Source organism: Littorina saxatilis, linkage group LG8 (genome assembly GCF_037325665.1).
Source record: "Littorina saxatilis isolate snail1 linkage group LG8, US_GU_Lsax_2.0, whole genome shotgun sequence".
Lineage (NCBI taxonomy): Eukaryota > Metazoa > Mollusca > Gastropoda > Littorinimorpha > Littorinidae > Littorina > Littorina saxatilis.
In genome coordinates this window covers 605,001-619,554 of record NC_090252.1, presented here as the reverse complement: position 1 = coordinate 619,554, position 14,554 = coordinate 605,001, and the positions used below count along the sequence as shown (strand labels likewise).

The following is a 14,554-nucleotide window of genomic DNA, read 5'->3' as shown; positions in this document are numbered from 1 at the left end:
ATGGCCACCTCGCGAAGACCCAGGGTCCTAGACTAGGGAGGTCCAAGGGGGAGCACCGGGAGGGCTACCCCTCTACCCGCACCTCCAACACAATCCCTTCCCCTGGTAGCTTCATCCCCAAGGAGGAAACAAAGCTACCTGCAACACCCCGCGTTTCATCATAAAAAGTTTGTTCCTATGTATTTCCCATTTCGATTATAACCGTTTTGCTTAGATCAGGACTAGCTGTAAGTACGGACCTAATGCTATCTTTCCTGTAATAAAGTTCAATGTTTCAATGTTTCAATGTCTCTCTCTCTTTCTCTATCTCTCTATCTTTCCCTCTCTCTCTCTCTCTCTCTCTCTCTCTCTCTCTCTCTCTCTCTCTCTCTCTCTCTCTCTCTGAGTCACACGACAGCAGCGAACCAGACCTTGTGGTAAATATGTCTTGGGCGATATTTTCATCCAGTTTAAAATAAAATTTACATTTTATATTGCAGTCATTTGTCAAGTAAGATGCAGAATCGAACCCCGCAGGCCAATCCAAACAACGGACACGGAGCTGACCACAGACACCAAGCCTGGGTCACCACAGGGGCGACACGAGTCACTACAGGGGTCACCACAGGGGTCACTACAGGGGTCACTACAGGGGTCATTACAGGGGTCACTACAGGGGCGACCAGAGTCACTACAGGGGTCACTGCAGGGGTCATTACAGGGGTCACCACAGGGGCGACCAAAGCCAGGAAACATGGCGGATCCATGGCCACCAACCTTGTCACTGTCACACCAGCAAAGCAGCAGCGAACTGCTACAGGCCAGGCTGAAAGGCACAAGAAGGTATACTTATGATCAGCTGTAAACGTTTGTTGAATTGTGTTCGTTGATAGTGGCGAGTATTTTACTCGCCATGGCGTGTAGAAACATTAAACAGGTGAGTAGACATTAACATCTACTCGCCAAATGCGAGTCAAGTTGCTGAAACAAATTGTTGATTTGGCTAGCAAAGTTTGCTCTCTGGCTAGTAAATTTTCAGAATCACTAGCCAAGGGCTAGTGCACCATTTGTTGGACTTTCAGGGCTGTTGAATAGGTATGTTTTGTGTGTGTGTGTGTGTGTGTAGGTCCAAGGGAAATCTTCCTATTACATCCATGACAACTGTCGATTTGTCACCTACGAACATTGCTTTTTTGTTAGCCGGCTAATTTTGAATGACAAGTCGTGAAAAAGATGACAAATATTCTTAGCCATGATCAGTATAGATGCTCAAGACCTAAATGCTGTATTGGTTGAAACACGATTTTATTAAAATAAAGCGGCATCATGCAGCAATTTCAGGCACACATTACGGAAACGAAGTCAAGTAAAAGTTTATTATTTTAATGTTGCCAAAACGAACCAAAACAAATGTGTAATATACGAATGAATATTCATGTAATGCCAAGAAACATGTCCAGATGCTTAAACAGAGTTTTATATCTTCATCTTCCAGGAAATAATGCACACCTTGAAAGACGCAGTCAGGCGGATGTTCCCCAACGTTCACAAGTGGACATACTTCAAACCGCCAGTCCATTTCAACCGCGTACCGTACAGGCCGCAGACAATCGACGGCACTGACGTCATAGTGGCGGTCCCGGCCACCCAGATGAGTGACGTCAGAGAGGACGAGTCACAGCAGCGGGTTCACAGTGTGCTGTCGGCCATGTTTGCTGGAAGATCAGAGGTCATGGTCGTCATGTTTGAGCTGGACTTTGACAACTACCTCAACAACGCGGAGAACCTGTGTCGGGTGGAGGAGAGGAACACCGAGCGTCGTCCGTCTGGGAACGATGCCTTCGCGCCATCAGAAGGTTCTGCAGCTGTTGGTTACGGAGGCGAACAGCCCAGGGTCACTTCACTTCCCTCCAAGGATGATCCTGGAGGCGCCACGGCAGTAGCTATGTCCCTACCCGACCTGTCTGTCTTTACCAGACCACGCGACCTTCCGAACGACCTCCAGCGGGGAAGGTTTGACATTCTCATCCTCCACCGTGACCTTGGCATCATCATCTTGGAGGTCAAGGCCATCGGAGACGCGTTCAGTCTGTCACGTGACATGCAGAGCATCAGTGGGCAGTATGACGCCATCAGGTAAATTTTGTGCTGTGATTTTTTAAATTATTGTTTTGTTTATCATAACATTTGGAATTTGTTGAGTAAGCAATTACTTTTGTTGTTGTTGTTGTCGTTTATTTCAGTTGTTTGGTTTACATTATGAGGTTTTTGAACTGTACAGCTTATTATTATTTGTGACCCTCCACCACGAAATGAGTCGCATGTCACCTCGCGCGGTTCTGCGCTAGACTTGATATAAGTCCGGAGAGTGTATGGTAACAGCGTGAGGGTCACCTTAGTCACAGGATTATAACTCACACAGTTTTCGCTTCTTTCTAAAACGAGTTTCACCACTGGATAGAGCATATACAACTCTTTAGGAAAATGTAAAAATATGAAAATCATGCAAAGGTGACATGCGACTCATGCCGTGGTGGAGGGTCACATTTTTGGTATGCTAGAATTGTGATGTTTTTGATTGTCAAAACAGTGTATAGCTACTTATATATAATGTTTTGAACCGCGGCAGGTGGCAATTACGTTTTTTTAAAAATTTTAATAATTTTTTTTAGGCTTTTGATTCGAACAACTGAGTACATGTATTTGATTCATCACAATTATGATGATTCTTCTTCTTCTTTTTCTTAATTAATGTTTTGAACATTTTATTTGTAACATTTTAGGGTTTATGAACAACACATGCTATTGTATGATTCACGCTTTTTTTAAGCTTTCACCATTATTATAAATCTTCTTCTTCTCATTATCATGATAAACACTGTGTCCAGACGGAAGGTGGAGCGGTCAGTGCGACAGTTGGACAAGGAGGAGGCGGTGGTCAGACAGCTGGTGGGGGACATTGTGGACGTGACGTCACTGCCGGTCACCAAGGCGCTCGTGCTGCCCAACGTGGAGAGAAGGACTGTACAGGCCGCTCTCATGCAGGACCCACAGCTTGTCCAGGTAACTTGCAGCGGAACAATAACACACGAACGTACCACCCCCTCCCCCCACCTCTTGAAACTCTCTGTAGCATTATATCTCAGTTCATGTCCCAAATAGGTTGTTATACTGAAAACAAAAATATATATCAGACAGTCAGTCAGTCAGGACAAGGATAAGATGTAAGGTATCATGTCCTCCTGTGAGGTTACCTTCATGGAAATTTGGATTGCTTTCTTCCTTGGTAAAGCGAGCTACCATACAGTACCGCGTTAACCTTTTTTGTTTCGTTGTTATAAATTCCATTCTGCGTTACTGAAATCTGATTTGTGAAGTAAACCCCCAGTTTCAAAATTGCAAGCAATGATTTCTTAACTTGTGGCTGTGAATTTGGCGTTAGCCTAAATAAGGGTCCGAATGATATCATACTGGGTGCACTGAACTGTATGGAATTAAATCTTACACGGATTGAGTCATTTTGCTTGTTTGCCTGCTTAATTTTTCTAAAGTTGATTGGCTGGTTGTCTGGTTATTTTTAACTTAAACGTTTAAATGCTTCCACCTCCCATGTGATGTATTCCTCTTTTCCGTTTCCTTGCCCTCCCATTGTGTCTTCTCTCGTTTATCCTTTGCATCGTTCTGTTTAAATCTTGAGTTGTTGATGACAGTACCTATCAGTGAACGAGGGGGAGGGGTGCTTCTAAAATGCGGCAGAGGTACAAGCGTTGTTGAAATGTAGCATTTGAAAGGGGTATTGTGGGTTTCTCCTTGAGCGAAAAAGGTACATTTCCCTGGAAAGGAGAGGGGGGGGGGGGGGCTTCCGGAACCCAGGAAACCCCCACTGGATCCAGCCCTGCCTGTCCTGCTATCACACTGTACAGTAACCATGGTAATGCATGACGTGTTGTTGCAGAGAGTGTGTCAGTGTCTCGCAACACCCAGCCCTGCCTGTCCTATCTATCTACAGTAACCATGGTAATGCATGACGTGTTGTTGCAGAGAGTGTGTCAGTGTCTCGCAACACCCAGTCTGGAGGACGCACTGGATCTGTGCATCTTCCGCGACAGCTTGCCTCCCATTGGTCAGTCTGTGATCGTCAGCAACGAGCTCATCGAAAAGCTGCACTGTGATTGGTGGCTGAAGGTGACTGACAAGGCCAAGACACGCCCTGCTTGCATGGATGATGAGCTGTATGAATCACTGGTCGCTAGGTAAGCTTCGTTTATACAATGAAAGTGAGAGTGTGTGTGTGTGTGTGTGTGTGTCTGTGTGTGTCTGTGTGTGTGTGTGTGTGTGTGTGTGTGTGTATGTGTGTGTGTGTGTGTGTGTGTGTGTGTGTGTAAAGAAAAACAACTGTACAGACTGATGTGCGTTCAACTCTCTCTGCTAATGTTGCTTCTGATACCTGTACCACGAAGATTGCCCCCCCCCCACACACATTTTTAGATAATAATAAAGGAAATGTGCACACACAAGACAAACCGTCCTCTTCTGTAAATGGGTGAACGCAGAGTTGACCCAGTACCCACAGCAGACAGCGAACAGCCGAGTCCACTGAACTACAAGGTATTACATCTCCATGTTTTGTTCACGTGCAGGTTTTGCGGACCAGCCACCACCCAGAACGTCACGGTGGCGCACAGTACCAGGGCTGACGTCACAACACTGCATCAAGCCGTGCTGCAAACTTCTCGATGTTTCTCGCAACCCGTCCTCACCAGTGAACAGGTAGGCTTCAAAACGTTGTCCTTTTAGGTATTTTGTGGTATTTGGTAAACCTAGTGGCCATAATTCCTCAACGAAAATTAGACTGATGTCCTTAGAAATGGCACACAACCCTGAGAAAGTCTGCAGCTTTGGTGGTTTACAAATGACAGCATTCTCCAAGCGCTGCCGAGCTGCGTTCTGCCAGACCGAGACACGTCCAGTTTGCGGTAATGTTTTGCCGACCCGTAGCAATCCAACGTGACAAAGCACAAAGGTGGACCTCTTGAAGCAAAAGGCTCTTAGAAAACGGTAAATAACTTTTCGAACGACGAACATTTTGTTTACAACCGCTTCCTCTGCAATCAATCAGAATATGTATACACAGTCGTTCGCTTTTCACAGTGGACAATGCCTTGTGTTCGGGTTGACGTGTTAAGATCACAGTGGACAATGCCTTGTGTTCAGGTTGACGTGTTAAGATCACAGGTTGTGTTCAGGTTGACGTGTTAAGATCACAGTGGACAATGCCTTGTGTTCAGGTTGACGTGTTAAGATCACAGTGGACAATGCCTTGTGTTCAGGTTGACGTGTTAAGATCACAGTGGACAATGCCTTGTGTTCAGGTTGACGTGTTAAGATCACAGTGGACAATGCCTTGTGTTCAGGTTGACGTGTTAAGATCACAGTGGACAATGCCTTGTGTTCAGGTTGACGTGTTAAGATCACAGTGGACAATGCTCTGTGTTCAGGTTGACGTGTTAAGATCGCAGTGGACAATGCTTTGTGTTCAGGTTGACGTGTTAAGATCACAGTGGACAATGCTTTGTGTTCAGGTTGACGTGTTACGATCGCAGTGGACAATGCCTTGTGTTCAGGTTGACGTGTTAAGATCACAGTGGACAATGCCTTGTGTTCAGGTTGACGTGTTAAGATCACAGTGGACAATGCCTTGTGTTCAGGTTGACGTGTTAAGATCGCAGTGGACACTGGTCTACCTGACGGGACCCCCCGCGACGGGCAAGACACTGATGCTGACCCTGAAGGCCAGAGACTGGGCGAGACGGGGACAGCCGGTGTTCATCGTCAGTCTGTGGGAGGGCAGTGAGTCCGTCTCTAGGCTCATCTATCGCAAGGTTTGTAGATCACACTGTTTTATTATGGGTGTGAGTGTGAGTGTGTGTGTGTGTGTGTGTGTGTGTGTGTGTGTGTGTGTGTGTGTGTGTGTGTAAAGAGGGGAGAGAGAGGATGTGTCCTGTTTGTTTAATTGTTTTTAATTTGACCGTACTGTATTTGGCAATGCGCGACTATTGGAATGCAGTAGTGTGTTCCTTTGTGCCTCCCTCTGTGTCTGTAGAAGAACTCGGCGTGTGTGTTTAGTTCTGTTCCAAGCCTGCTATAAACATACATGTATGTATTAGACTTAAAAGGCCACGAGAGAAGGGAGAGAACTCAGCATTTTTTTTCGAAGACTGATTTAGGTAGACTTGATTGCTAGCTCAACTCTTTAGCAGCGGTGTAAACATTTTCTTTTCTTTTAAAACAGCCAGTAGGGTAAGGGAGGGTAAATTGAACAAGTCGAATATTTTAATAGTACGTGTAACAATTTTACATCTGTATGAAGTCGGGTAATTTGAAACTCAACAATTGCGTGTAATTTGAACACCTTGTTGAATATAGCCAACACTGTTCAAAATATACTCAAAATACTATGCGTTTTTGTGTGAATTGTGAACTTCTTTATTAAAAATCTTAACATGTTGCTCTTGTAACCCACAAAATATGCATGAAATAATACTCCATTAAACCCTCGCGTATGTCCAATATAAATGTAAAACAGCGGTTAGTGAATCCAGGTGAGTTTTGATGTTAGATCTCTCTCTGCTCTTTGGTCTTTCAGTCACGGATCATGGTCTGAAGAAGGCATGAAGAAAGTTCTGGCAGAAATGAAAGATAGTCGGCTTGGGTTAAATACCTGTGCAAATGAGTTCGGCTAATTTAAACATTGCCCTGTTCAATATACGAAAAATCCAGCACAACCAATTATTCACGTAGCATTTACGTTGATTTCACGTAAAATGCAACGTTGTTTTTTTAACGTTATTTCCACGTGATTTCGTCCGTACAAATTTACGTGAATTTTACGTTGAAACGCAACGTAAACCCAACGTTGGCCAACGTGAATATACCGAGAATATAACGTGAATACAAATTGAATACAACGTGAATACAACGTGAACATAACGTGAATACAACGTAAAATGGTTTGCTGGGGACTAGTCGGCAAATTGTAACTTTTCGCAAATTCTAAGAAACAAGTTGGGTGTTGACAAAACACATACTTTCTTTCACTTGCATACGTGCAGGTCTAAAGCCAGTCTTGAGATATAACTTGGCCTTCTTTGCTTACCGCCTTACATGGGCCGACCACAGCCCAGGGCCGGACTACCGGGGGGGGGGGGGGGGGTTATGGGGGTTGCGCACCCCCCCCCCCCTAGCCTAAACATGTACCTCACTTATTTAATTTTATTTTATTTTATGCCGTTTCATGCAAGGAGCGACCATTTTCCTATCTCAAAATATGACCTCGCCCCCTGACCCCAAGAGCCCCTTGACCCCGTTCCCCCTGGACCACCACTGGCAACCCCCCCCTCCTCTTAGCCTAGTCCGGCCCTGCAGCCTCTACTCGGTCTAGTTTTGAGGCTGTCAAAATGACCCCCTTCACCTTACCAACTGTTTTGCTGTTTTTACATTTAGTCAAGTTTGACTAAATGTTTTAGCATAGAGAGGGGAATCGAGACGAGGGTCGTGATGTATGTGTATGTGTGTGTGTGTGTGTGTGTGTGTGTGTGTGTGTGTGTGTGTGTGTGTGTGTGTGTGTGTGTGTTGTGTGTGTGTTGTGTGTGTGTAGAGCGATTCAGAGTAAACTACTGGACCGATCTTTATGACATTTTCATGAGAGTTCCTGGGTATGATATCCCCAGACGTTTTTTTCATTTTTTGAGTCACTTGAGAAAAAGTGACTCTATGTAATCGGTCAGTGTTAGTCTGTCCGGCCGGCCGGCCGGCCGGCCGTCCGTAGACACCACCTTAACGTTGGACTTTTCTCGGAAACTATCAAAGCGATCCGGCTCATATTTTGTTTAGTCGTGACCTCCAATGACCTCTACACTTTAACGATGGTTTCGTTGACCTTTGACCTTTTTCAAGGTCACAGGTCAGCGTCAAAGGAAAAATTAGACATTTTATATCTTTGACAAAGTTCATCGGATGTGATTGAAACTTTGTAGGATTATTCTTTACATCAAAGTATTTACATCTGTAGCCTTTTACGAACGTTATCAGAAAAACAAGGGAGATAACTAGCCTTTTCTGTTCGGCAACACACAACTTAACGTTGGGCTTTTCTCGGAAACTATAAAAGTGACCGGGCTCAAATTTTATGTGAACGTGACTCCCAGTGACCTCTACACTTTGACGTCTGCTTTGGTGACCTTTGACCTTTTTCAAGGTCACAGGTATGTCTTGAAGGAAAAAAATTGAAATATCATATCTCTGAAACTATTCATCGGATTTGATTCAAACTTTATAGGATTATTCTTTACATCAAATTATTTACATAGTGTATTGTGTTGTGAATAGCAATTTCTTCCTGTCCATCTGATGCCTCATATAATATTCAGAACTGCGAAAGTGACTCGATCGAGCGTTTGCTCTTCTTGTTCGATAAATGTCTTTGATGAAGTCATATCCGGCTTTTTGTAAAAGTTGAGGCGGCACTGTCACACCCTCATTTTCAATAAAATTGATTGAAATTTTGGCCAAGCAATCTTCGACGAAGGCCGGACTTTGGTATTGCATTTCAGCTTGGAGGCTTAAAATTTAATTAATGACTTTGGTCATTAAAAATCTGAAAATTGTAATTAAAATTATTTTTTTTATAAAACGATCCAAAATTACGTTTATTGTATTCTTCATCATGTTCTGATTACACAAACATATACATATGTTATATTCGGATTAAAAACAAGCTCTGAAAATTAAACATATAAAAATTATGATTAAAATTAAATTTCCGAAATCGATTTAAAAACAATTTCATCTTATTCCTTGTCCGTTCCTGATTCCAAAAATATATAGATATGATATGTTTGGATTAAAAACACATTCAGAGAGTTAAAAAGAATAGAGATATAGAAAAGCGGGCTATTCTCCTCAGCGCTTTAACCGCTACCGCGCTTTTCTGGATTGTTCATTTCACTGCCTTTGCCACGCGCGGTGGACAGACGATGCTACGAGTGTACGGTCTTGCGGAAAAAATGCAATGCGTTCAGTTTCATTCTGTGAGTTCGACTGAGCTTGACTTCATGTTGTATTTTCGCCTTACGCGACTTGTTCTTTTCTCAGGTGAGTGAAGACCACGAACACGTTCATCTGCTGGTCAGCAAACACCCGCAGTGTTCGGACATTATCGACGAGCTGAAGTCGTACTTGGACACACAGAGGCTCCAACACCCGACACGCAGACCCTCTCCCCACAGCACTCCAGCCAGACCCTCTCCCCACAGCACTCCAGCCAGACCCTCTCCCCACAGCACTCCAGCCAGACCCGGCAACCAGCAAGCGGTACACACGGCAAACGGTGTCGACGACAACTCCAGAGACCCCCCGCTCCACCGACGTGAGAAGCTGTGCCTGGTGATGGACGAAGCCCCGTGGTTCTTCACCGCCTTTGTCAGTCGACTGGAGCACGCGCTGGGCAGGGAAAGCTTCGAGCTGTGGGCGGCGAGCAGCTTCCCTGGTTGGAGACCGCAAGCCTTCCGAGAGGTCGTGCTGACCCAGGCCCAGCGCTGTCCGCCTGTCGTCGTCATGGAGATGCAGAAAGGTCACGCGTACTCCGCCTTCACCCGCCAGCCCTACACGTCCCTGGATGCCGGTGTCCTGGCAGGCATGCCCTCTCCTACAGACGGCCCCCCGGTGAAGAGAGTCCAGCACGGACAGCACGAGGGAGGCCGTGTCACAGACGTGTGGGACTGTCGGCAGTGCGGACAGGAGGTGGCAACGTTTCTCACCCAGGACCTGCAGATCGGTGAGTTAAGTCCTTCCTTAGTTTACCTTTGGTTGACTTCGCGAAGAATATTTTTGTACCACAAATTCCGCGCAGCGAGCGCCGTGACAATGACTTCGCGAGGTCGACTTGGCCCAATGAGTATCAGGCAGACAGAGAGGTAAACGAGGAAACAAGAGACGACATCATAGCGATGTGTGAGGGTCCGCTTAATGTTTGCTCTTTCACCAATTTGGCCATCAAGAAGTCAGACCTCATTGTACTTCACAATGTTATATTGTTCCCAGACTGTTTACATAGGTATCGTTTCCGGTATGAACAGGATGCCAGGTTTACTATTTTGCGTGATAGCTGAACAAATTAAACCCACACCATGAAGTAAGTAAACAAGTGACGGGTTCGGATGTTGTAAGGTTGATATTTTGTTATGTTCATTTTTGCAGGACGTGACAAAGAAGACGCGCTGCGCTTCAGTGACGTCATCATATCCGGGTATTTGCCCGACCTGGTCTGCGTCCGCCTGAGTGAACGCAGCGCTGAGTTCCTGGAAGCAGACTCCAACGGTGACTGTACCCCCTTGCACGGCTGGCTGGACAACAGAAGGACCAGCAGCGGCTTCCTGCGAGGCTTGGAGGACGGAGGAGTTCAACTGGACATCTTCACGAAGGGTCCGTGTCAGTCCGAGAAGCTTGCTGTTCCCTCAGACACGAACTGCGTGCAGATTGCAGAACCAGAAAGCATCTTGGGCTTGGAACGCGCCGTTGTGGTTGTCATTGGGACGACTGACGTCAGGAGGACGTACCCCCGCTACGTAGACCCCTGGTTTGACGTCATGTCAGTGTGTACGTCACAGCTCGTGGTGGTCGGAGAAATGGAGGCTACTGTTGAAAAAATGTTTGGATCTCTGCACGTGTAGACATTGTTTGTACAAATGGATGGAAGAGAAGTTTCAGTTCGATCCAGCAAATCGGTGTGTGTGTGTGTGTGTGTGTGTGTGTGTGTGTGTGTGTGTTTGTATGTGTGTGTGTGTGTTTGTGTGTGTGTGTGTCTGTGTGTGTGTTTGTGTGTGTATGTGTGTGTGTGTGTGTGTGTGTGTGTGTGTGTGTGTGTGTGTGTGTGTGTGTGTGTGTGTGTTTCTGGTGTTCTTGAGTCGCCTCTTTCGTGTGGTGCACAGAAAAGCACTGGACCGTAAACTACTGCGATGGTTTGTGCGTGTGTGTGTGTGTGTGTGTGTGTGTGTGTGTGTGTGTGTGTGTGTGTGTGGTGAGAGAGAGAGAGAGGTAGAGAGAGAGAGAGAGAGAGAGAGAGAGAGAGAGAGAGAGAGAGAGAGAGAGAGAGAGAAACAATAAAATAAGCGAAAGTTAACAAATATTAGCTTTTTACAGGTTTATGCGTGTTGCTTGTTGGTGTACATTGTTAAACATGTGCGAACTTTAAAATAGAAACGGCGTGTGTGTGTGTGTGTGTGTAAAATATAACAACAATAGCAAAAACAATAGCAACATCAAAAACAACAACAACCAGAACAATAACAGACGTACAGTCCGATTTTTCCAACTATGTTTACTAACACTGTCATACCTGTTTTACAGAGATGACAACAAAAAAGATAATACTATGGGAAATATGAAAACACGCAATTCTTTTTTTTTTTCTGTACACGCATTTTATATATATTCTCACATTTCCCGTTAAAGGCACATTTCTGATGTACATGGTAAACATATATACATTCTTTTTACATGCAACATACTAGAGGGCGTGTGTTGTCATGGTGGTGGTAACATTCACCATTTATACAATCTCCATAACAAATATAAATGATAGTTTCTTCCTCAAGCCTCCACACAATGACAAAGAATTGCGTTTTTTTTTCTCCGACTGACCGTACTGACCGTATTCTAGACAATCATGCGTACACAATACGGCGACATCGTACTGACCGTATTCTAGACAATCATGCGTACACAATACGGCGACACCGTACTGACCGTATTCTAGACAACCATGCGTACACAATACGGCGACATCGTACCGACCGTATTCTAGACAATCATGCGTACACAATACGGCGACATCGTACTGACCGTATTCTAGACAATCATGCGTACACAATACGGCGACATCGTACTGACCGTATTCTAGACAATCATGCGTACACAATACGGCGACATCGTACGGGTTCCCAGGTCTGTAGCACCTTGACAACATCTGGAGATTCCTTGTATGGCACAGTAACTAACTGCATCTCACCGTGTACACAACAATAAGCCATCACAGAGGAGGCGGTTATTAGAGCCTATAGCTACAGAACTCACAATACGGGCCTTCTTTCAAACAGGTCACATTAGGGGGGAATCAGAGGTATAAAAACACACACAAAAACAACACTTTCAGCGTATCAAAATTTGGTTATTTATGTTCCACAACCATCCTATATTAACACACAGGTGAAACAAAAGGTGTTCGCACATCTAAATAAGTGTCCGTCATGTGAGAGAACCCTAACTGGTCAGACCAGCCGGCAGGGGTGTAGCTGTTGTCCGGTCTCCTGCACGCCTCGTGTCACCACCGTCCTCAGTCTCAGGTTAGGACCTAGGGCATGGATTGTAGGTCTGTAGGGAGAAATATGGATAATTACTGAGGTAGTATCCAATGTATGTATTCAGAATAAACTGGGGCTATGGCATTCTTTACATGTTTGTGTGTGTGTGTGTGTTTGTGTGTGTGTGTGTGTTTGTGTGTGTGTGTGCGTGTGTGTGTGTGTGTGTGTGTGTGTGTGTGTGTGTGTGTGTATATTCGTGTGTGCGTTTCTGTGTGTGTGTGTGTGTGTGTGTGTGTGTGTGGTGTGTGAGTATGTATTTGTGTATGTGTATGTGTATGTGTGTGTTTGTGTGTGTGTGTGTGTGTGTATTCGTGTGTGTGCGTTTGTGTGTGTGTGTGTGTACGTGCGTGTGTGTGTGTTTGTGTGTGTGTGTGCGTGTGTATGTGCAGTGTGTGTGTGTATTTGTGTGTGGGTATGTGTGTGTGGGTATGTGTGTTTATGTTTGTGTGTGTGTGTGTGTGTGTGTGTGTGGACTCGGCAACAACACTCAAAAGCAAAATCGTTCTGTGCAGAAAGCAGCCAGGCAGCAGAGTGTTTAACTGCGAGGATGCTCTTATCGTGTGAAAGATGACACACACGTAATGCAAGTCACGTTACTTGACTGTGCCCTGAATCGTATACAGGGAATGGACAGTTAGTGCTTAAAAACTTCCGTTAAAACCTTTTTGTTCACGTGCCTCATTTCAAGGCAACCGAGAATTTCGTTTCACAGACTTACTGTTTTGGCGATGAACTTGAAGTAGCTCTTCCGTATCGGAGCAGCTCTTCTGTGAGTCGTTGCTCCCCCCTCTACTCTGCTTGGACTGCTCTGCAGACGGCACCACAGTGCATGGCTAATCTACTGTGATACCTGTGATAACTGATGATGATTACTGTGATTGGTTTTATGTGTTTGGTTGGTCTCTTCTTTTGGTAGTGCAATAGCGTTAATTATGGATTGTTGTTATCATCATTTACATAAAAACTTATCTGTTAATCCAAACAATGATATAATTACTGTGATGTTCTTAACTACACTTTAACATGGAACGTATGTATGTATGTATGTATGTATGTATGTATGTATGTATGTATGTACGTAGGTATGTATGTAGGTATGTATGCATGTGTGTTGGTGTGTCGGTGTGTCAAGTGTGCAAGTAAAAAGGGTATTGTAGTTGTACATATATTACTTTAGATATTTTTTTGTTATCATGGGTTTTATAAATTTTCTTCTCTTCTTCTTTTATAATTATTAATTAATGACCTATATGTGCTGATGACCAATTTAATTTCCTTTGTTGGATCAATAAAATGTTATGAGTTATGAGTTATGAGTTATGAAGAGAGTCATAGTAATACAGGACAACAGGAACATGTTTGCCATCTCGGCCTGTGCTTGCCTTATGCGGACCATGTGAAGTATGAAATAAATGCTACTATATTTCATGTCTGTCTAGTATAAAGAAAGACACGACTTTGATCTTACCGTCATCATGCGATGTGTTGAGAAGATTCGTTGTGGTGTTGTGGCAGTCTCTATACGGAAGTTGGCTGATGACTGTTTGCCTTTGTGACAATGTTATCAGATGTGCGCATCAGGTCTACCTGGTGTTAACAGCAAGGTAGAAATCGTGTTATTGTCATCCTTTTATTTTTGCTCACGTAGGCTTAAGTCTACTGTCCGTCATCCTGTGACAACAACAACAACAAAAACAACAACAACAACAGCAACAACAACAACAACAACAACAGACACGCACATACACACACACATATACACACTTACACACACACACACACACACACACACACACACACTTACACACACACACACACTTATACACACTTACACACACACACACACACACACACACACACACACACACACTTACACACACACACACACACACACATACACACACACACAGAGACACACACACACACACACACAAACAACCATACACACACACACACACACACACACACACACACACACACACACACTGACACGCACATTGTTCTTTAAACAGTATTAATGACTCCAGAGACACAAATATTGACAGTACTAAATAGATTCGGGTCCTAACTTCGCAATTCTAACCTCGCAAAACCAATCATCTCGAACGGCTGATTCATCGTGAGAAAGATAAATTGGTCTCAATTTTGATGTATCA

The 14,554-nt window shown here is 44.4% G+C and overlaps 1 protein-coding gene across 1 annotated transcript; it reads left to right on the top strand.

Moving 5' to 3' along the window:
- The first annotated feature begins 495 nt into the window (after positions 1-495).
- Positions 496-12,487, top strand: LOC138974443 (uncharacterized). Its single transcript, XM_070347157.1, has 9 exons — positions 496-822; positions 1,475-2,115; positions 2,868-3,042; positions 4,021-4,232; positions 4,620-4,749; positions 5,194-5,214; positions 5,709-5,861; positions 9,133-9,814; positions 10,237-12,487. Exons 1-9 carry the CDS (start codon positions 496-498, stop codon positions 10,707-10,709), a joined length of 2,814 nt encoding a protein of 937 aa, XP_070203258.1. The 3' UTR covers positions 10,710-12,487.
- The last annotated feature ends 2,067 nt before the right edge of the window (positions 12,488-14,554 follow it).